The sequence below is a fragment of the Rattus norvegicus genome, chromosome 4, assembly GCF_021556685.1.
Source record: "Rattus norvegicus strain SHRSP/BbbUtx chromosome 4, alternate assembly SHRSP_T2T, whole genome shotgun sequence".
NCBI classification, from domain to species: domain Eukaryota; kingdom Metazoa; phylum Chordata; class Mammalia; order Rodentia; family Muridae; genus Rattus; species Rattus norvegicus.
This window is the reverse complement of record NC_141537.1, coordinates 163,076,642-163,099,861: the sequence shown is the minus strand read 5'-3', so window position 1 is coordinate 163,099,861 and position 23,220 is coordinate 163,076,642. Positions and strand designations below refer to the sequence as shown.

Genomic DNA, 23,220 nt, shown 5'->3' with positions numbered 1-23,220 from the left:
TTTCTTGAAACCTAGCCTGAGTCCTGCCAGGGACACTGAGGCAGGTGTATGCCAGCTCTTTGGTGACAGTGCAGACACTGAGTCCTGGATTCAGGCTGATTAACCAGGTTCTCACCCCCTTTGCAGACGGCTGTATGGCTTCTACCTCCTCATACTATTTTTCCAGGTTCTGCTCTGAGGAGCAAGAAGCTCCAGAAATCCCATTCTGTCCAGCCTCCATGGCCCTTATAACCTTGACTCACACACCCCATCTTGGCTCTGGAAGCACATTAAAGCAAGCTTCCAATGCCTGCTCCCGGTTGGCCCCTCTAAGCTGTGATCTACGAACTTCTCTTTCTCTTTATCTCTCTGGTCTGGGATTCCTGGCTGTGCTCCCTGGCTTTGATATTTGCTTCTGAGATCTCTGCTTTGGCAACTCACCACATTCCCTTATAGGATTGAGGGTTTGGGGGTTGGGGACTCTGGATTTTGTTGATCTGCCCTCTACTATGTCCCCTGCTCTGATTTTATGTACCTACCTAGAACTTCATGAGGAACATTCGCTCTGGTGTTTGTGCCCTGCAAAATCCTACAGCTAAGCTAGGATTGGAAGTGGCCTTGAAGTGGTCTGTGGTACCCAAGTTTTACCCCTGTCCCTCATTGCCCCTTGAGGGACACCACACACACACACACACACACACACACACACACACACACACACACACACACACACACGGCACATTTTACAGCTCTCTGTCTCTGATTGTTCAGGAAGGCTCTACTCTCCCTACCTGCTAAGGATGCTGCTGAGAAGAAAACCTAAGCCCCTGCCCTCAAAGAGCATTCTCTTGGAAGTCACAAAGTCTATCCTATTAACCCCACTCGAAAATGGCTGCCATTGATTCCACCCCTAACTAATTTTGCAATCTGCTTTCTATTAGAAGACAAGGACAAACGATCAGCAAATGAAATAAGCCAGGAATGTCAGCAGTCCTAAGATCTTAGATGAAGGCCCAGCTGTTGTGCCCTGTGTGCAATGATGGGACTGAGCTTCGAGCCATTCCTGGCTTTGTTACCTGGTGGGAAAGAGCCTGTGTGAACCAGGTGGTCACTGGGGAAGATTGGCCTCTTCTGGGTGGGACTTCCGACTGCCTGACCTGGGAACTCCTTGGAGCTCTAAGGTCTTGCTGCCCAGTTTTGGAACTTTACACTGGCAGGTGGCTCCTAAGCATGTTGAGGTTTGAGAGGTCACTGGGCTGGACCTTGTCACCAAGTGCGGAGATGGCTCCACTCCCAGGCTGTGATGATAATCTTTGGTGATTTCTTCTTGTCAATGAAGCAGGAAACAAAAATTAACAAGAAAAAGAAAAAATAAAATTTAGCAATTCAAACATTTAGTATCTAATCTGCTATCTTAGGATTTGACTGCTAAGAAGGGACACCATGACCAAGGCAACTTTTATAAAAGGATAGCATTTAATTGTGGCTGGCTTACCGGTTTACTGGTTCAGTCCCTTAATGTCATGGCAGGAAATATGGCAGTGTACAGGTAGACATGATGCTGGAGGAGCACAGAGCTCTACATCTTGATCCAAAGGCAGCCAGGAAGAGACTGGAATTTGACACTGGGTGGAATTTAAGCATAGGAGACCTCAAAGCCCACTCTTACAGTGCCACATCTCCTCCAAGACCACATCTACTCAAAAAGGCCATACCCACTCCAAGGCCACAGCCACTTCAACGAGGCCACACCTCCTAATAGTACCATTGCCCATGGGCCAAACATTCAAACACAAAAATCTATAGGGGACAAACCTATTCAAACCACCACACCTGTCTAATGCTGACTCGAAAAAATCTAACAAAATCTTCTACATTTAACATTTAACATTAAATTAACTTAATACCAATCAAGTTTTGAAATAATTTAGGAAAACAGTGGTATTGTCAAACATGATAATTAATTTGAAAATTTAGAGAAAATTGACAAATTCTTAGAAAATATAACCGACCAAAAGCAAACAGAGGGGAAAGTAGCATTTATATCACCACTAAAGTGCGAATGAGAATTACAGCATCCCCCCCAAAAGAAAACACCTAAAAAAGGATATTTTTCTAGCAAGTTCTGTCCTACATTCAAGAAAAATGAATTCATTGGGAAAATAGCTCATTGGGAAAGCGTGTGTGAAACTCTGAATTCATTCCCAGGCATGGGCATGCACACACACACACACACACACACACACACACACACACACACACAGATGGTGAAGGAGGGAAACAAAGTCAAACACATGGATCCAAATCATTACAAACCCTTCAAGTAAACACCCCCAGGAGACATTACCAGACTGGGAATCTTTGATGCTAAAACAGAAAAGTAAAAGCTAGGTGTAGGTTACAGGATTATAATCTTGGCAATGTGGAAACTGAGCAAGGAGAATCATAAGTTCAAATCCAGTCTTGGCAGCATAGCAAGATTACAGGCAACAGAGACTACATAACTACACTCTGTCTCAAACAGAAAAGGAGAAAAATCATAAAGTTAGGAGAAAGTCAGGAACATGTGGACGTGATTCAATATCACATGAAATGTAGAACAAAATCCAAAAACGGTTTAAGAAAAGAAGAATCATGACCACATTCCAGCTTTTCCTAGGACCCAAAGCTGATCTTGTTAAATTGAAAGAGAAAAAATTTGCAGTTGTCTCAAAAGACAAAAGAGAGAGAGAAAGAGAGAGAGAAAAGAAAAGAGAGAAAAAAACAGAAAGAAAAAAAACAAAAAGAAAAAACGAACAAATGAAAAACTGTAACAAAACAAACAAACAAACAAAAACCTGGAAATGTAACCATTCCTTAATAATTAAAAAAACGCAAACAAAATCTCTCTAAGAAGGATAACAGGAAACTTCATTGACCTAATAAAACCTACAGTGGGTGGAGAAATAGTCAGAAGATCCCTTTAAACATCAGGAAGAGTAGATGAAGGACGTACTTTCCATGAGGCTAAACACCTTTGTCAAGGTACCAACCGGAACAGGCAGGCTAAGGAACGTAAATCTAAGAACTAAAAACATTGTTTTGCAGGGCTTGAACCACGGAAGAGAAGGTACAGAAAAAGTCATACATGTCTGGGCTCCTTCAGAGATTCACCACTCTGACTCAAGTTTTGCTCTAGTAAATAAGAGGCTTTTTATTAAAAGAAGACTGACCAGGACCAACCCAGAAAGAATTCCCTATCATAAGGCCCGAGGGTTTTGTTAGCTAAAGGATTACATAGGCAAAACTTACAAAGTTACAATTTTGGGAAGCAAAAGTAACTGCCTGCACCCGGATTTTGTGATATGTCCAGCAGGTAGGAACCTTGGCTATGCAAGCAAGCAGGTGTATTGTATAAAGCAGAACTTATCAGTTAGCCTGTTTAATCTCATGACCCATCACTCTGTAGGAATAGCCAGAGGCATTGAAATATTTTGAAACAATCAACAACTTTTGAAGAGTAGCTCAGCCACACCAGGATGTGGTACATCTCAGGCTACCTGATAGGGTATATTCGAGATAGAGTCATTTCCTCATGGACTATGCTAGCTAAAAACAATTCTGTTTTTGCAAGCCTAGCACAATAAATTTATCCTCTAACATAAAGTTCACCATCACAAAAGCAACTCTATTAGGTATTGTAATATGGTAATACAATATGGTAATATTGTAATGTGGTAATATGAAAATTTCCTTCTTGGTATGGGAACAGATCCCTCCAAGGTGTAATAAGAAAGAAGAGAAAGAAACCTGGTCCAAACAAAATGACACCTGGGGAAATAATCACAAGAAATTCAAACCTTTTACAGAGAAAAAAGTACATTTTTCCCTCACAGTAAAACATTGGTATAAATACACTTGCACAACTTGTTGATATTTTCAGTGAAAAAATAAACGTGTCTCGATTCTTTTTCTCACAATTTTTGTAAAAACATCTCCACACTTTTGAGAGTAGACCACGGAGCTGCTCAAGGGCCCAGAGATGGATCAGTGGTTAAAGGGCTTGCGGTTTAATCATGGCGGCTGGAGTTCAGATCCCAGGACCCAGGGAAAACACACAACTCTGAATCTCCAGCTCCAATTTGTCTTTCCTACTGTTTTCTAGGGAGGAGTTCAGGGCTTGCGTTATTGTTAGGTTGTAGGAGAAGTAAGGACCTATCTTTCTCAATGTAGCCTATTGACAAAGGTGAGGTTTTCTCTATTCTCTTAGGACAATGTATCGATCCTTGGTGAATTGGTACCAGTTTCTCAAGCTTCCTCTAATACTGAAACACTGAACCATTCCACCCTTCATTCACTCTGAAGGGAAACTCCTCAGGCAGGAAGGCAACTCAAAAAGTCTCAAGATGGTTCCTGAAACTAATCAGATTCACTAGGCTCTTGCCCTGTCAGAGTGAAAGCAAGCTGAGCTGCAAAGAAGACTCTCAAAGGAACCAAATTCAGACCAGCTGTCTTGAAGAAGTTTAGACCAACTGAGGCACCTGGAAAGGACATTAAGCCATCTACAGGCTGTGCAGTTTCTCCAGGTCTCCAGCTTTTGTGATCTGTCACCATGCTGGGGTGGGCTTTGGTGATGCAGCGGTCTTTGAGTCATTTCTGCTCCCGTAAGGAACCCCTCACCCACATTCCTATAAGTAACCCCAATAAATCCCATTGGTTCACCAAGTAGGACTTTGGTGGTATGGGCACTTTGGTCTGTCCTGGGAGAGAGAAAAGTTTTGTCAAGTTTAGTACCTGTGAGGTTTTATAACTGTAAAATTCTATGTATTCTTTGTAATTAGCAAGCCTATTGTGAGAAGATATGTTGAAGGGCACTTATATTTTGTTTCCTAAAATTGACCATGATGGGGCAGGTTCCTAAAAGACAAATGTACAAGTCAGGACCAGTTAAATTATGCTGAGGTGATTTGGGAACTCTGCTCTGCCAAAGTGAACTGAGCTATGTATCAATTCATTCAAACTTCCCACTCGGGCAAGGGAGTGCTTTGAAATCCTGGACTTAGTTGGGGTAGGGGAGAGAGTCCACCCTCCAAAGAACCTTGGTTTGCCTTCTTTCAGGTGACATCACAACCAGCTATGGAACCTTGAAGTCTGTGATTAGGGGCAACCCCCTGATTTAGGTATCACTCGTGAGGTTGCCTCCGAAGTGGTAGCTTCTAGGTTTAGACCTGGTGCGTTACTAGTGATTTTAATAGGACGATCAGTCTCATTTGAAAGTTTTTTGGATTTAGCTGCCCACCCAGAGCCAAGCATACGGTTGCTTTTCCCTTCTACATCATAAAGCCGGCACCCTCAAAACACCTAGCCAAGCCGGTCTCCATGTGGCAACCTAAACAGCCGGGGGTGGGCATGAAACCCGAAGCTTCAGAACAACGTCGAAAGCGGAAACACCTCGACCAAAATGGGACAGAGACCGAGTCTGAAGCTTTGGGACCAGAACCATCAAGGAACTGCCAAGATGGAGCACAAATGGTGTTTCAGAAGCCTGGAAAGGCTCGGAAGAAGACCCATCAGGAGCATCAAGACCAAAAACTTAATAAAGAACAGCCCGGCAAGGGTCAGGGACAGAAAACCCAGGATGAGGGTTCAGGAAATATCAAACCCCTAGAGGGTCTGCCAGATCAGGCTGTAGTTGAGAAGTCGACTGAGGGTGGCAAGTGTCGCAAGCGGCCCTATTCTGTCCTACAGGAAAAACCTCAAAGCCCCCAAAACGAAAAGCATGCTAGGTCACTCGAACATCTTCAAGGTGGCCATCCTGTGAGGTCTGACCCACACAGGCCTCACCCAACCTTTTCTGACACCTCCAACAACAAAGGTGGAATGCCAGGGCATCCTCATGGACGAGAAACAGCTCACGGAGATAGACAGCCATCGACAGAGGTTCTCTCTACCAAGAGAGAGAAGAGGTGTGCTGAGGAGAAATGTGTACGGGGGAACAGCTTGGAGCATGGCTTGCCAGGAACAGCGAATGCAAACATCCTGGACAGTGGCGGCGGTAGGTTACTCCCAGACAAGGTGGCAGTAGTTGCAGGAGAGAAAAATGCTCTCCCAGAGCAAGAAAACAACCAAGAAAAAGAATTTACAAAAGAAATGGAAAAGGAAGTTGAGAAAGCATTGGGTCCAGGAGCCCAGGAAGAAATCCTCAGTACGGGATTCAAGCTCAAAATCACACGAGGAGATATGCAGACCCTCAAGAACGGTCAGTGGCTCAATGATGAGGTCATCAATTTCTACATGAATCTTCTGGTTCAGAGAAATGAAAACCCAGGCTACCCTGCTCTTCATGCCTTTAGCACTTTCTTTTACGCCAAGCTAAAGCATGGCGGTTACAATTCTGTGAAAAGATGGACCCGAGGAATCAATCTCTTTGAAAAAGAACTTATCTTGGTGCCTATTCACCAGAGGGTCCATTGGAGCCTGGTGGTAATCGATTTAAGAAAGCGAAGCATTGTCTACCTCGATTCAATGGGTCAGACAGGGAAACATATCTGTGAGACCATCTTCCACTATTTACAAAATGAGAGCAAGACCCGAAGGAACATGGAGCTGGACCCTGTGGAGTGGAAGCAGTACAGCTTAACTTCACAGGAGATCCCTCAACAACTGAATGGGAGCGACTGTGGGATGTTCACCTGCAAATATGCAGATTACATCTCTAGAGACCAACCTGTGACCTTTTCTCAGCAACACATGCCCCTCTTCAGGAAGAGGATGGTGTGGGAAATCCTGCACAGTCACTTATTGTAACAACATCCACCTGGTCGCTATGGCTCCCGCCCTGTCTGTTTCCATCCATGTTTCTAATATACCTCAAGTGGGATGAGTTGAAGAGACTTTAAACAGGTACTGAGCTGTCTGACCGGATGGAGCCCACTTTCTTCAATATTGTCCTAACTTGGGGTGTGGGTCTGCCGCCCTAATGCCATCTCTAGAACGTATATAACTACCGCCAGCTTAGAAACTGCCACTGTCCAACTCACGCAAGACTACGGGCTCAAGAAATACTATTTTAATGCTGAATTTAGTCCATGAATTGGTGTTTTGGGGGGTTTTGTTTGTGTATTTTGTTTTTCCTTGTTTTTTGTTTGGTTTTTGTTTGTGTTTTGGTTTTGTTTTTTGTTTTGTTTTTGTGTGTTTTTGGTTTTGGTTTGTTTTTTGTTGTTTTGTTTTTTCTGTTTTTGGTTTTGTTTTTTCTGTTTTTGTTTTTGTGGGTTTTCTGTTTTGTGTTCTGTTATTTTGTTTTGGGTTTTTTTTGGTTTTGCTTTTTGTTTTTTGTTTTTGTGTGTGTTTGTGTGTTTTCGGTTTTGTTTATTGCTTTGTTTGTGTTTGTGTTTTTGTTCAGTTTTGTGTGGCTTGTTTTTTCTTTCCTGTTGGTTAGTTTTTGTGTGTTTTTGTTCTTTTTTGTTTTTGTGTATTTTTGTTTTTGTTTTTTTTTCTTTTGTTTTGGTTTTGTATTTGTGTTTTTGGTTTTTTTATTTTTATTTTTTGTTTTTGTTTGTATTTGTGTTTTTGGTTTTCCTTTTAGTTGTTTAGTTTTCCTGGGGTTTTTTTGGTTGGTTGGTTTTTCTTTTGTTTTTGGCAAGTTTGCTTTTTTGTTTGTATTTGTGTTTGTGTTTCCGGGTTTTTTCATGTTTTGTTTTTTGTTTTTGTTTTGTGTTTTGTTTCTATTCTTATTTTTTGTTTTGTTTTGTTTTTGGGTTTTTTTTTTTTTGGTTTTTGGCTTTTTCTTGTTTTTGTTTCTGTATTTTTTTGGTTTTGTTTTTTGTTGTTTTGTTCTTGCTTGTGTTTTGGTTTTACTTTTTGCTTTGCTTTCTGTGCATTTTATTTTGTTTTTTGTATTGTTATTGTGTTTTTTGCTAATTTTTTGTGGTTTGTTTTTTGTTTATTGTTGGTTAGTTTTTTGTGTTTTTCTTTTTTTCTGTTTTTGTGTATTGTTTTGTTTTTGTGGTTGTGCTTTTGGTTTTGTTCTTTATTATTTTTTGTTTTTGTTTTTGTTCATATTTCTGTTTTTTTGTTTTAGTTTTTGTTGTTTTGTTTGTGTGTGGTTTTGATTTTTTCTTTTTTGTTTTTCTGTATTTTTGTTTGGGTTTTGGGTTTTGTATTTTGTTTTTCTGTATTTTTTTTGTTTGTTTTTGGCTTTGTTTTTGTTTTTGTGTTTAGTTTCCTTGGGTTTTGCATTATATTTTTTTTTTCATTTTGTTTGGTTTTTTTTTTTTTCGTTTTGTTGGGTTTTTTTTCATTTTGTTGGGGTTTTTTCCCCTTTTAGTTGCTTTTTTTCCCATTTTTTTCTTCCTTACCCTACCCCATTGATTATATTCCTTAACTCCCATGCAAACCTTGGACATTATCATTTTCCAATCCTCTATTCCTTGTTTGAACTATTTGTGAAAGGAATGCTCACATCGTGTCATCCCCTGCTGATCAAGAGGGACATCAGCAGGAAGATGCTGGAGCTGTTCACTAGCATCTCTAATGCTGGAGTTGGATGCTGTTAAATTGAAGCTGGGAGTAGTGTTGGTGCTCTTTTAATATTTTGGGCTTTTTTTAGCTTGAAAATGAAATGAAAATGGGTTGCCAGGACCCCTGATGTTCTGAACCACCATAGTCTACTGACTGACTTGTACAGGGTGGAGAACTGTGGCCCAGCTACTGCCTGCTGGTCCAGGACTATGTAGAAAAGCATAATGGTCCTTAAAGGACTCATTCTTTCCCACACTTACATTAGTTTTGGAAGTTGATTTGAAGAAAACATTATGGCAAATGTCCATTTTTTATCTCAGATCTCATTTAATACAAAACCCATCTAGGGTTGAATTGAACTGTTCATTTGAAAAGTTCTATTTAATTTTAAAAAATTGTTTAAAAATTTTGGCATATATTAAGGTGAAATTAAGATTTTTTTATTATATTAAAATTCCCACTGTGGAAGTTGGGGATTTAGTATTTAGGCTTGATACCACCAGTTATACAATAACCTATTTTACATGTGGTAGTTTGTATTTAACTTTTCTATTCATTATCTTATGGTTGTGTTTATGCATTTTTTATTAAATAAATTTTAAAGTTATTTAAACATTTCACAAGATCTGGTTTCTCCTCTTTCTTTTATGGCATAGTAATAAAACCTGGATTGTTGGTGAGTAGGTAAGGATGGGGGGGGGGTGCTGAAAAGCAGGTGTTGAGGGCATGACTAACCTCTAAGCTTTGGATACATTGTACACATCGCTGATTGTTATTCTGTTCTGAGCCTCTATAATGGAATTAGAATGTTCTAGAGAGCACTGGCTCCTTTACCTTGGGTTCTGCAGAGAGATTATATGGGCATCCAAGTTGAGCAGTGTCCAGCTGAGCTGTAGAGTGGTAGTGATGGACAAACAAATTGATGTACACAGCTGCACTTGTCATTGAAGCTACTCTACATTACGGTTAATGGGTACTCAGGTCCACTGCTCATCACTACAATAGACTGAGGCTGACACTGGAAAGGGGAACAGTGTCTTTATAGTTTTGCCCAGATTTACGGAGAGAAAAATGTCTCAATTCTCTTTTGTCTATAGCAGCTTAAGGATGTATAGAAAAGACAACACAGAGTTGGGGGAATGTCTCAGTTGGCAAAGTACTAAGAGTGAGGACCCAAGTTACACCCAGAGCCCCATTAAGATGGGCTCCATTAAGGGGGCACGAGACAAGAGTCCAGGGCCTTACACTAGGATAGTTTCCCCTCTATGTTCATTCTTTCCTTTAGTCTGCCTGCTCCGTAGAGGTATGTTTTTTCCCTAATCAGCCGTCGTACTTTTTCTGCAATTAGAAGTCTCTAATCCATTCCTTGAGCACAGAAGATCCTAGAAATCCTCCAGACGGTCTTCTGAACCGTGCTGTTAACCAAGATCAGTATTGTCTATTTTCAAATGTTTGATGTGGTTTTCCAATGAGCATCACATGAGCTGGAGAGATGGCTGAAAAACTGAAGTTCGGTGGAAGAAGGGAGAATTTACCAACTTACGATGTGTGAGTCCCGTGTGTTCAGTGCTCAGCACCTGCAAAATGAACAGTTTGGAAGGGTAATATAGTTGAAGGAAGTTTTTCAATGTAAAATGGTAATTAATAAAAAGTACAAACTAAAGTCTAATACAAGACAAAAATACAACAGGACAATATACTGGTTTTCTAATATAGAAGCACTTGGTAACAAAAAAGGGAAGTAAAACTACAAATTGGTAGGAGGGTGGCTGGAGAGATGACTCAGTTGTTAAGACCACTGTTTGGTGGCTTTTCAAAAGGACATGGGTTCAATTCTCAGCACCTACATGGCACAGCTGTCTGTACCTCTAGTTACAGGGGATCTGACACCCTCACACAGACATACATGCAGGCAAAACACAAATCAATGCTCATAAAATAATGAATTACAAGGCTGGAGAGATGGCTCAGAGGTTGAACACACTGACTGCGCTTCCAGAGGTCCTGAGTTCAATTCCCAGCAACCACAAGGTGGCTCACAACCATCTGTGATGGGATCCTGGCGCCCTCTGTTGGCCTACAGACAGAACAGTGTACATAATAAATCTTAAAAAAGAAAAAAGAATTATAGTTTAAAAAGAAGGCTGATGGGGTTGGGGATTTAGCTCAGTGGTAGAGCGCTTGCCTAGCAAGAGCAAGGCCCTAGGAAGGCCCTGGGTTCGGTCCCCAGCTCCGAAAAAAAAAAGAAAAAAAAAAGGAAGGCTGATTGATCATCATAAAAAATTTAGAAACCAATCAGTTATCAAGAAAACACCAGAATAAATGTGTGTCTATACAAAACAGCACACACTGCAGAGAGATTTCAGCTAAAATTAGTGAGGAAATTGCAAAGAGAAAGGTACAGGAGCTTCTGAAGCAGAAAAATACATCAGAAATTACAAAGAGGAGTGAGTGATACAGTTGTTGTTGTTTAGAACTTTAAAACTGATGTACACCAAAAGACAAGCACCAGGTCACGCAGTGGTGGGGCACATCTTTAGTTCCAGCAGAGGTAGGCAAGACAGAGAGTTTCAGGGCAGCAAAAGCTATATAGGGAGACCTTGTTTTGAAAATAAAAAGCAAAATGCAAAAATCTAAAGAGCAAGCAATATCAAAATTCATAGCAATTATGACTAGAAACATCTGTCTTGTCACATAGTGAGAATAGAGAACCCATGGAAGTCAATGCAAGGCTAAGGCCTTCTTCCCCTCCCCGAGAAAATGGACAAAATAGACAATTTTCAAGTAATATGCAAATAGTCAATAAGCATGGGAAAGATATAAAGAAAACCAGAAGAAAGCAATACTTTTCGACTTATACACAGATAAAAGTTCTCAAACAACTTTTTTTTCTGCAGAGAAGTGTTTTGGCTGCGTGTGTGTATGGATACCACTTGTATGACTTGTACCCTCAGCCATCAGAAAAGAGTGCTGGATACCTTGGAACTGGAATTATGGGTAGTTACCATCTGGTCCCCAGGTTCTGGGAACCAAACGTGGGTCCTGTGCATGAGACACAAGTGATCTTAACTGTTAAGTCTACTCCCCAACCCAACCTCAAGCCTCTGCCCCCAAGCATATAATTTTTAAAGAATACACTTGAAAATGCTGAGTTAATGGACTGGGGATATAACCTAGAGGTAGCATGTTTACCTAGCATGCATAGAGCCCTGGGATTCATCCTAGGCACACAAGAACCGGGCATGGTTATGCCTTCTTACCAATTCAGTCATGGGAGGCAGGGACAGGGAGATCACAATTTTAAGACAATCCTCAACTACACAGTAAGTCTGAAGCTAACCTGGAGTGCATGTGTGTGAGTCTCTCTTGAGTTCTTTTTCCATTGGCAACAATACTGCACTGAGCCCACAGATTCAGAGTCAGTCGTGCTGGGAGCTGGACGACATGATGGATATTATTATAGAAAGCATAAATGGCAAAACTGTGTTCTGATACAGCAAAATTATTTAAATTGAAGTTCTTTCTCATCCTGTGTTGCTAATATCATTAACACTCTACTAGAGTATTAGAGGTGTCTAATATTTAAGATCCTGGCTATACCCCATTCCAAATGGCAGTGAAAGGACATCTGGATTGTTGGACTAAAGGACCCTTGTTCATAACATGCGTGGCAAAAAAAATTCTGCCAGTGTATTCCAATAACCAAGAAACATCTGGGAATTTGCTCACGTGTCTATTCTCCAGATAAATCTGAGAGAGTCTCTCCATTGAAACCAAAGACATGAATGCTATTAATAGAATGGTCTGTGCAAAACAACACTGAGGCCGGGCAGCTTAAGAGACCCGTGGATGGGTAGCCTTGGTGGGTCACAAAGCTGTAGCTTGAAAATGCTGGTGGATGTTCCACTCTATGGAGAGCATGTAGCAGATGGCCAAATTCAGTAAGAAGAGGATCTTTCACAGGACTCCTCTTCATGTTCATGTGGTGTGCCATGCGATGTAGCTGGCCTTCACTAAAGGCAATGGAGTCTTTGGAATAGCAACGTGGGCCTCACAGTATAGCCATGATGATATAATTATCATTTCCAGGCTCCCAGAAGGTTGACAGGGGCCTCTGCAATGGAGTCAGTCCCTCGTCCTTTTGAAATATTCCATCCTGAGTTTCATTCAGGCCAAGTAGTGCTCTGGGCAGTGATCATTACTGGGCATGAAACACCAGCACGATGCTGGTCATCAGTGGATTAAGGAGCTTGCTCCATAAGCATGGGGACTTGAGATTGGATCCGTAGAAATTATGTGAGAAGGCAGGAATGGCAGCGAGGCCTGGAGTCCCAGGATTGGGCAGAGATATGGTCAGCCAACCTATCAGTCACTAAGCTCCCGGTTCAATGCACAAGGCACACAAACATATACCTAGGCCCACGCACATGAAATAAAAGTAAATAAATCTAAATGAAGTAAAAAGTCTCTCAAGTGAGTAATTAGCTTTATAAAGTTGGTTTGTGGTATGTGTACATGAGAGTTTGTTTTCATTATCTTAATTGAGATAGGAGAGCTCTGCCCACTGTGGGTGGCACCATTCCCTGGGCAAGTGATCCTGGGCTGTACAAGGAAGCCGGCTGAGCATGAGCCAGAACATCATTCGTCCACAGTTCTTCCCTCCAGGTTCCTTCCTGCCCTGACTTCATTCAATGATGGACATGACCGAGACATTGAAGCCAAACACACCCTTCTTCCCTAGGCTGATTTTGGTCACAGTGAATTATCACAGCAACAGAAAGGAAAGGAGGACACATTTGTTTAAGAAGAAGGTGGAGTGAGGTGAAAGGGAAATAGGCCATTAATCAGGATTCTATGCAAGTTAAAAAAAATAGAACGGACTTTCTGTTTCTTTAAAATAATTCTTCCACACCAATTATTTTACATAGCATGTATTTAAGCACACAGAGATAAACAATATAGAGGTTCAAAGACAAGCTGTCAAGCACATCTGATTTTCTTCAGGGCTGAGACTGAATCCAGGACCTCACATATGGGGAGCAAGCACTCTGCCAACCTACAAAACAACCCACCAGGAACAACAACAAAAATCCTTTATATCATGAAAATGAAAAGATAAAATAAAACGTCAATTCCAGTGGAATATAAGGCACATATTTCAAAGTAGAACACGATTATGATTGGCTGCTTCTAATTGGTAATTTTCAAAGCTAAAAAAACTGGTTCAACAAACCTTACTGAGGCTCACTGACCTTCCATAGCTAGGGCACAGAGCGCCCCCTACTGAGTCTTCCTGACTGAATCCAAAAGCTCACTCTATTGACTCAGACTTGAGTTTAACATCAATATTTGAAACTTTAAGGGCTTTTACAACTCATCGATATATAGTTCTTCATTTCTTGTTCTAATATTCGTCTTCCAATGCTCCAGTAAGAGTTAAAAACATTCCTGAAAAAAACTCCAGTAAACAGCGAAATCTCAACAACCACAGTCAAAGTCGCTACAGTGAACATCTGTATTAGTGGCCACACAGAGACTCTGAAAACAATGTATTGAGGTGTAATTCACAAACCATAAAATTAACAGTTTCCAGCAAGGCATCTTTCTATAGTTCAAGCTATCCTTGAGCTTGGAATCTTCCCAATCCAGCCTTCTCAGTGTTAGGTTTACAAACCTCTGCCAGCTATCCCAGTTTATTTTTCTTTAAAAATATATTTTGAAGGCCAGGCATTGAAGGGAAAATTTCTGGTTTCATTAGAGACTCTTTAGGGATTTCTCAAAACTGTTTTTTTTAAATATAAGTGCAGTGTTGCTCTCTGGAGACACAGCAGAAGAGGGCATCCTATCACATTGCAGATGGTTGTGAGCCACCATGGGATTGCTGGGAATCGAACTAAGGATCCCTGAAAGAGCAGGCAGGCCTCTTAACTGCTGAGCCACCTCTCCAGCTCATTTTGGAAACTGTTTTATGAGAGTATGTTTTGCTGAGAACAGACGTGACTGTTTTCTGGAAGCTGTCTGGTGAAATGGCATGTGATGTTCTTCTGGAGTGGATGCCTGAGAGAACGTGTGATATCTGGAAAGAATATCAGTGGAAACCAACAGACAGCGGACGATGCTTTTGCACTGGTTCACCTTGCAGCTCACTGCTAGTCTTCCTTGGGCTTCTCTGACACTGGTCTTCCCTGAGGTCGCTCTTGCCTTGGTTCATTTCTTCACTTGTCCTGATTCTGAGAGAAATGCGTCAATGAACGTCTGGTGCTGTTCCAGTTGATCCCGCTGACTCCTGTTGATTTGTTGCCTGGTGGAGCCTGGAGGTTTCTTCTGGAAGGAGTCACTGCGACTGATTTGTGTTTGGTGTTTGCCGAGAAGACTGGACTGCTGCTGACTGTGAAGATTGGAATCACCCCCAAAGACTATTTCTAACGGATTCATAAACCCTGTTTCTCATTAACCCTTATTTTCCGCTACCTCTAGTGGGTGGTGGGCTAGAAGGGAGGTTAGAACATTTAAGAGCCACAATTAAAGTAGGTTTTGAAAAAAAACTATGTCTACATGGTATGATGGCTCACGTCTTCAGTCTCAGCACTCAAGAAGCACAGGCAGGTGAATCACTGTGAGTTCAAGGCAAGCCTGGTCTACATAAGGACTTCTAGGATAGCCAGGACTACATAGAGGCCATGTCTTATCAAAGAAAAATAATAATAATTAGCTAAGTACCTTACTTAATGAATCTTGATGAATATAATGAATATTTAAGTAAGATACTATTTCTGTCACAGGTGCCTAGAAAGTGCTTTCCTGTAGTCACTCATACTTTGGGCTCCCAAGGCAACAAAAGCCTGGCATCTCTACCTTCATCTGTGTTTGTCTCCCTTACTGTGCACACTTCATCATCACATGCTTTAACTCAGCGTGAGCTCTGCTAAGTATTAAAGAAATATGTGTTTAAAAACCAAGGCTAACCTGTCTCCAACAGTTTAAGACACAGAGGTATCTTATCACAGCTTTCATGATGCCCTGTTCTGGACTCCGTAAGGATGCTTGAATGTCTCCAGACGTGGAGATAAATGTGTAAGGATAATTAATTGCAGGAGCAGCAGTGCCTCAAAGACAGTGGGAACTTCTGCTTGTCATACGGAAGCAGAACTCAGATAATGGTCAACAGACCACAGAGATAAGGACCAACCAGGCCGCACAGAGACCAAGCCTGCTTAGTCATGCTTTTGAAACCCATCCCCTACATAAGCCCAAAGTTCACATCAGTGTCCGGATGATGGACTTGTAGCCACTGAGCCTCTTTATCTGCACGTCCAACATACCACATTGCTCAACTCTTCTCTGCCTGTCAGTACCTTGTGTCTCTGTGATTGGTGTGGTGTGCCAGGTGGTTGAGCCTAGTTGCTTGGGTTTCCCAGAGCTCCTGCCATCACCACAGTGGTTTTGATTGCATTCCTCTAGCAACTAATAATGCAGAGCGTGCTTTATGTACTCTTGTGCTCATCCTCTCCGAGGCAGCCTTCTCTCAGATGAGCAGCGATCCGATGTGAGTTCTGCCTCCTCGCTGTGAGAGCCAAACTCAAATTTCCCCTCTGATTTGTCTCCCAGACTCTGCCAATCAGACAGATGAATGTTTAGTCTCAAGAAGAAGCAGTTTAGTGTTCCATCAGTGTCAAGGTCAAGTCTCGACTCACAAGTAGAATAAAAACATCAGTAGGAGTATTTGTCCAAGTGTTCAAGGATGCAAGAGCGGTTTCTTAGAGAAAATATAAAACCTTTTAGAATCAGTCTCAAAAATAAAATATACAGCATTATTTGAAATAAGAACAGTTATAATCATTAATTACTTAAATAATATGTATAATAATTATTATAAGAAATACTTAATATTTTTAAAAGATTTATTCATTATATATAAATACCCTATAACTGTCTTCACCACCTCTTCAGACACACCAGAAGAGGGAATCAGATCTCATTACAGATGGTTGTGAGCCATCATGTGGTTCCTGGGATTTTTAACTCAGGACCTCTGGAAGAGCAGTCAGTGCTCTTAATCACTGAGCCATCTCTCCAGCCCCAAATATTTATTGTTTATAAATATAATAGTAGTAATACGTTATTATTATTATTATTATTATTATTATTATTATTATTATTATTATTATTGGAAGGGTCTTGCTATGTAGCCCTGTCTGGCCTGCAACTGACAGAAATTCACCTCCATCTGTCTCTCAAGGGCTAGGATTCAAGTCATCAACAGGACTAACAGCAGTCATTTGTGTCACTTAATAGCTACTTGATCAGATCCTTTGTGTTATATCATTATTTTGGAAGAAGGGAACAGATTTATTTTGCCTAGCTCAAGACTGAAATTCTAGAATATATGTCAAGTCCTTATAGGAAAACACCTACCAGGAATCTACCCGAAGTTATAATAGAGTGAACAGCTGGCTAGGCAATTCAGATTTAATGGAAACACTGTGAAAGCTCCAAGAATAGAGCTTTTATCTCTGAATGCCATTCTAACTTAAAACCATCAAACTGACAACCTATGGTAATTATTGACTGAACACTGGCCAATATTTTCTCAGCAATTACAGAAACTACCTTGTCATTTCAGACAGAATCACCAATAATGTTTGCTGCCAATGTTGAATGTGACAGTTCAGAAGATTCTAGCATTTTGAAAACATTTTCTTAGCTACCTGCTGAGTCTGACACCGTATAAATCAATATTTAGTAGCAGGCTCTGTTAATGGATGGGATTTTAAAGTTTTTATTGGATGAAATACGGCAATGCATGGAAGGAAATAAAGCAATGAACGAGTATTTTCCAGAAGACTTATACAAGGTGCTGGAGAGATAGCTTAGCAGTTAAGAGCACTAACTGCTCATCCAGAGGACCTGGGTTCAATTTCTGTCACCCACATGGTGGTTCACAAACATCTCTAATTCTACTTCGAGGGGACCCAATGTCCTCCTCTGACCATATGTGTACTGTACACATATGGTGTGTAGATACATATAAAGGCAAAAACACTTACATTCATAAAATAATGTATGTATATTTTGTAGGTTTTTAAAAGACCAGTACAAACTCAAGAATGTTAAAATTTGAATACCCTCTAAGTTTCAATCACTTTGAATGGAAACTACAGCCAGGCCTGCAAGCTCACTGATAGGGTTTTATAACTGGCCTGGTAATTGACTTTAAGAAACTATCATTCTTAAATAAAAATGTTCTAAATCTCTATTTTTCCCTTTGATGAGGGTTTTTTTTTAATTCCATTTGGTTATTTTTAATGATATGCATCTGTGCAAGTCTCTGTGTGGGTATGTACAAGCAAGTGCTGGTGCTCACAAAGGCCAGAGGAACTGGGGTGCCTTGTAACTGGAGTGATAGGTGGGTGTGAGCCACTTGTCATGGGTACCTGAAAATGACCTCTGATCACCTGCAAGAGCAGCATGGCTTTTAATTGCTGAGCCATCATCTTTCCAGTTTCCTTCTTTGCTTTTTGAGACAAGGTTTTTATTATGTTGATCAGGCTGGCTCAGTCCATGTTCTAAAACCTTTATAGTAGCTTGTTATGAAATAATATGAGCTAGATGTTAGATTATCATTTTTTCTAAAGATTCATTCATTTTTATTTTATGTGCTTTAGTGGTTTGCCTGCATGGACATCTGTGTGAGAGTGCTACTTGTACCCTGGTACTGAATTTCAGACAGTCATAAGATGCCATGTGGGGGCTGGGAATTGCTCTTAACTGCTGAGCCATCTCTCCAGGCCAGATTATGATTCCTAATATTACCACAATTAAAATAGCCTAAAGTCTTATTGCACAAAATTGCTAGCAGACTAGGAAACTGTGATTGCCTTCAGAAAAGTGAGGACAGGTTTTTGAGTATTTTAAACTTAAAAGCCTAGTCTTATTTTATGTGCCCCTTCGTATGTGTGTGTGTGTGTGTGTGTGTGTGTGTGTGTGTGTGTGTACACATATGCCATGGCTCTAAGGTGGAGGCAGAGGACAGCTTATTGGAGACAGTCCTTTACTTCAACTATGTAAATTCCGAGATCAAACTCAGAAGAGCCCTGGTTTCAGGCGCCTTTACCCAATTATCCAACTATCTTGCCAGCCCCACTTTCTCCTCTTACTTTCTTATTTGCTATGTAAACTGCCTAAAAAGGAATGGAACCAAACCCCGGTAAGATTTGGTGCCATAGGTTCTTGAGCTGTCTTGAGGGCAGCATTCACGGCCCATCGCCATTTTGAAATATGACCTTTCTGTCTTCTATCACACCACTTTAAAAATAAAGATCATTTTCAACATTTCCCACGACAGCCATCCCAGCCTCACCACAAAGGTCAGGGCTCCCATATCTCCCCGCTTTTCCATCAAGTCTTCTATTCCCTCCCACTCTAGGTCACACTCCGCGTCCGTGCTGACATGAGAACCCAGGTCCTTTGCAAGAACAAGTGCTCTTATCCACGGAGCCAACTCTCCATCTGCCTCTTACACTAGGGTCTACACCTTCCAACTCTCACTGGAGGACCTCAACTCTGACCCCCTGAACCTCCGCGACTTTCCGGAGCATGGCTGGGTGGGTGGGAATGTGGTTTGCTAGGGAGGTATCCATCCTTTTGGTCATCTCCTTCCGGGAGGAGTCCGGAAGCAGCACCTACAGCTCCGCTCTCCCAGCCACAGCCAAGAGCCACTCGCCTTGGAAAATGACAAAACCTTGGGCACCGGCCAGAGGTCGGGAGCACTACCCTGGAAGTTCTAAGCCCCACCCCAAGCTGACCACTAAACACCGGGATCCGCCTCTCGCACGTTTTTAATTTTTTCCCTTAGGATTTTGCTCCACTCCAGAGCAACAAGCCCCGCCTTCGTCCTGTTCCTCCACCCCCCCGGGCTCCGCCTTCTGCTCTCCTAAGTTCCGCCCTCATCCTGTTGCTCTACACTCGGACTCCGCCTCTCGCGCTCCAAACCCCGCCCTCATCCTAATTGCCCAATATCTGTCCTCCGCTTGCTAATCTTCTAAGCCCCGCCCTCAGCCTAATTACTACAAACCTGGGCTCCGCCTTCATGGTTTCTAAGATCCGCCCTCATTTCTGTTGCTTCTCTCCGGGGCTCCGCCTCTCGTCAGCCCAGCCCCGCTCTCAGTCTATTTCTCCACACCCGGGCTCTGCCTTCTGTGCCCCTAAGCTCCGCCTTCAGCCTAATGGCTTCATACCGAGGTCCTGCCTCCCAGGTACAGGAGCTGCTCTCCAGGCGCTCACCAGTCCTTCCTGCAGTCCTGCTGTTGCCTGCGATCTGCTGTGTATTTGCACAGGGTAGGGGTTGGGAGGCTGTGGCTCGAGGCAACCGTGATAAACCCGGCACAGAAGCAGAGTCGCCTTTCGGAGTTTCCACTCATAACGCGGCCCCTCACACACGTAGTCCCCTAGTCCAGAGGAGAGGAACATAGGTCGGCCCTGGATAAGTTTTAAGCGCAGGCAGACCGGTGAGGGAGTGTTCCATCAGCCTCAGGAAGGCACTCAGAGACTCACGGAGCAGAACCCCCTTCCCAGACATTAGAGTCGCCCCTCCCCCTCCAGGGACCGTTACCTGTCGCCTCCTGAAGGATCTATCTGGGGTTGTCACTAAAGTGGCCTGAGGCACCATTTGCCTAGGGCACATTTTCTTGTGGCCTCAGAAGGTAATGCTCTGAGCCATTTTGTCCAGGGGCTACACGGGCATCACTTTTATGTAGCGATTGTGCCAGGGGCTGGGGAAAGGGCAGAACCTAATGTCCACAGGCAATGCCAGTAACATGCCAAATGCGCCAAGCACCAAGGCAAAGCCACTAGGCCGCAGCTGCCTTCTTTCAGGCAACCCAGTTTTGTGCTAAATCACCTGGTAGGCTTCCTTAGTCAGGACCATGCAAAGACCATAAGTAACAGCAGCCATTCATTCAAGGATGTAGATAAAAGTAGTTCCCTAAAACTAGGAGTGGTGTGATTATATTTATTCCTTGCCTCTAAGGGTTTATTAAGAACATTTAAAATGCCTTTGAGATGACAAAAGTTAAGACTCATTGTCCTTAGGTTTGCCTCCTAAGGTTAGAAGTTTATGCTCCCCCATAATCAAACCTGTTAACAATTTACTATCTCTGTATTATTTTTTCATTCATTCACCAATTTCATTTCATCCTGGCCAGGCTCTTTCCTCACTTCCTTTCCAGTATGCACTTGAACTTGCTGTAGACTCCACACCCTTCAGTATGGCAACACGACTACCTAATCCTTAGAGGATGTGCAGCCAACCAAGGTGACTAGAGGTCTGCCAGGAGAGTTTACTAAAAGATTTCATTTCTTGGGTATTCAGGTAACTTACCCACAAAAACTCATTCTTTTTTTTTAATTTTAATTTTATGTATGTTGGTGTTTTGACGTATATTTGTCTGTATGAACCCTTGGAACCTTGAAACCCTTGGAACAGGAGTTACAGACATGAACTGCTCTGTGGGTGCTGGGAATTGAACCCAGGTCTTCTGGCAGAACAGCCTGAGTTCTTGATTCATCTCTCTAGCCCCTGGATTATTTTTCAAGACATTTCTCATCTGTGCCTTAAAGAATACTAGAATTGTATCTTATAGGTATATCTTAAAGGGCATTGTCTCCTGGAAGAAAGGTTTCTTACATAAGAAAATCAATAGTCCAAAGGCAACTAAAATGTTTTTAATATATGCAAAACAGACTCATGCTTATGAAAGTTTTCATTTGCTTCATCGTAGTATTCAAGGAATTCTGGAGAATTAAAGATTTTCTGGATTGAGGACATTTAATCTTTTTGGTTTTCTAATTTTTGTTTTCTTTCAGGTTTTTGGAAGGTTTACTTTCTATTACTGCCAGGTCCGGGGGGGGGGTGGTCTCAATATATTGCCTGTACCTGAACTCCAAGGCACAAGCAATTCTTTTGCCTCAAGAATCCCAAATGATGAAATTATAGGATTGTGAGTTCATACCTTCTACATATACTTTGGTAAGACTTTGGATTTAGAGTTTGGCAGAGAAATGGGATAAGATATTTCTATGAACTTAGAAGTCTAGAGGGCAGAGTGTTATGGATTGAATTAGGTTTCTTTAAAACCTATATGCTATAGTATAGTGGCACATATCTGTAATCCCAGCACTTGGGAGGTAGAGTTAGGAAAATTATAAACTCAAGGCCATTCTTGGTTATATATATAGTGAGTTTGAGGCCAGGCTGGACTACATAAAATCTTGTTTCAAAAAAAAAAGTAGATAAGCAAAAAAATTTTTTACACTTCCCAGTGAGTCCATATAATTGCTAGGGTTTCCCTCACAGCCTAATGTAGTCATTGTCAAGAAAGCAAAATAGACCAGTTGCAGGGTGTCTGTCTGTCCTCCAAGAACTCAGGAGGCCAGGGCAAGAGGCAGAAAGCTCTCAGGTTGGGAAATGGCCTGGGTTACAAACTGGGACTATGTGAGAAAGCAAGTGAGAAGACACTGCAGGGGGAGGCGGCTCCGTGGTTAAGAGCACTTGCTGTGCCGGGTAGCACAGACTTTAATCCCAGGATGCAGGACACAGAGTCACGCTGATCTCTGTGAGTTCAAGGCCAGTTCCTAGAGGGACTCTTAATCACCCCCAAACAACAACAGCAACAGCAGCAGTAACAGCAACCATGACAACAACAAGAAGCCGCTCTTGTTGCTTTGGCCGAAGACCTAGGTTTGGTTCCCAGCACCAGCATGGCAGTTTACAGCCCTCTGTAACTACAGTTGAAGGGGATCTGATCCCCTCTTCTGACCTCCATAGACACCAGCCACCCCTGTAAAATGCACATAGATGCATGTTGGCAACACACTCACACACATCAAATCTTAAAGAGTTTTTTTTTTAAAGATAATATATATCAGGAAAACAATTTGCAAACTCTGTGTCTTACAGTCAGCCTTGAATATATGAATAAGTCTAAACTCAACAAAAAGACAACCCATGTTAAAATGAGAGATGATGCCAGGCAAGTGGCTAAAGTCTGTAATTCTAGCTAATGGGCAGGTTGAAGCAGGAAGGTCACAAGTTCAAGGCCTACCTCAGCAACTGAGTGAGACCCTGCCTCAAATTTTCAAACAGAAAATGAGGACTGAGGGTCCAGCTCTAATAGAACACTTGACTCAGAGAGACAGAGAGGAAGGGATGAGGGGAAGGAGTTGAAGAGATATTTCTTTAATGATATACAAACAGCAGGAAGAAATGGAAAGTTGACTGCATAGTCATTAAGAAAATGCAAATCAAAATTTTACTAAGATACCCAATCAAACTTTTGAGGATGTCTGAAAGAGAAAGTTTTAAGAAGGGAGGGATTGGTTCCCCCCGTATACTGCTGTTGGAAATGAAAATGATTTTACAAGCAAAGCGCCTTTGTAAAAGTATGGAATAATTCTTTGAAAATTCAGTTACCACATGACACAGAAATTCCACTCTTAGGTGTATATCAAGGAATAAAAACATATGTCCACTCCAAATTTGGTACACGGTTTCTTTCTAGGGAGATAACTCAGTGATAGAGCACTTTAGCCAAGCACACACGAGGCCAATGGTTCATGTCCCAGCACCAAAAAGAAAAAGATTAAAAACAAATCTTTTTCTGGATTTGAGACTTGGCCCAGTGGTTAAGTACACACACAGCTCTTCCAAAGGTCCTGAGCTCAATTCCCAGCAACCACATGACA

General features: G+C 41.8%; 1 protein-coding gene, 1 long non-coding RNA gene and 1 other non-coding gene across 9 annotated transcripts in view; 2 read left to right on the top strand and 1 right to left on the bottom strand.

The window, feature by feature from the left end:
* 4930433N12Rikl (RIKEN cDNA 4930433N12 gene like) overlaps positions 1-20,077 on the bottom strand; it is a 44,909-nt gene extending 24,832 nt beyond the window's left edge. The window contains exons 1-4 of one of the 6 annotated variants that reach the window (XR_015686159.1): positions 19,762-20,062; positions 11,819-11,913; positions 10,022-10,055; positions 1,056-1,302 (exon numbers count right to left, since the gene is read on the bottom strand). This is a non-coding gene — a transcript (RIKEN cDNA 4930433N12 gene like). Of the gene's footprint in view, positions 1-1,055; positions 1,303-1,474; positions 1,605-10,021; positions 10,056-11,818; positions 11,914-19,715 lie in introns of those variants that run through there. The other 5 variants (XR_015686160.1, XR_015686164.1, XR_015686156.1 and 2 more) reach the window with 5 other exon arrangements.
* Positions 5,338-6,765, top strand: Senp18 (Sumo1/sentrin/SMT3 specific peptidase 18). The gene is given in 1 exon segment (NM_001002834.1): positions 5,338-6,765. A coding segment is annotated over 1 exon segment (1,428 nt).
* A 6-nt stretch (positions 20,078-20,083) lies between the features above and the next one.
* LOC147995071 (uncharacterized) overlaps positions 20,084-23,220 on the top strand; it is a 9,640-nt gene continuing 6,503 nt past the window's right edge. Inside the window, exons 1-2 of one of the 2 annotated variants that reach the window (XR_015686166.1) lie at positions 20,084-20,180; positions 20,682-20,791. This is a non-coding gene — a long non-coding RNA (uncharacterized LOC147995071). Of the gene's footprint in view, positions 20,181-20,681; positions 20,849-23,220 lie in introns of both variants that reach the window. The other variant, XR_015686165.1, reaches the window with a different exon arrangement.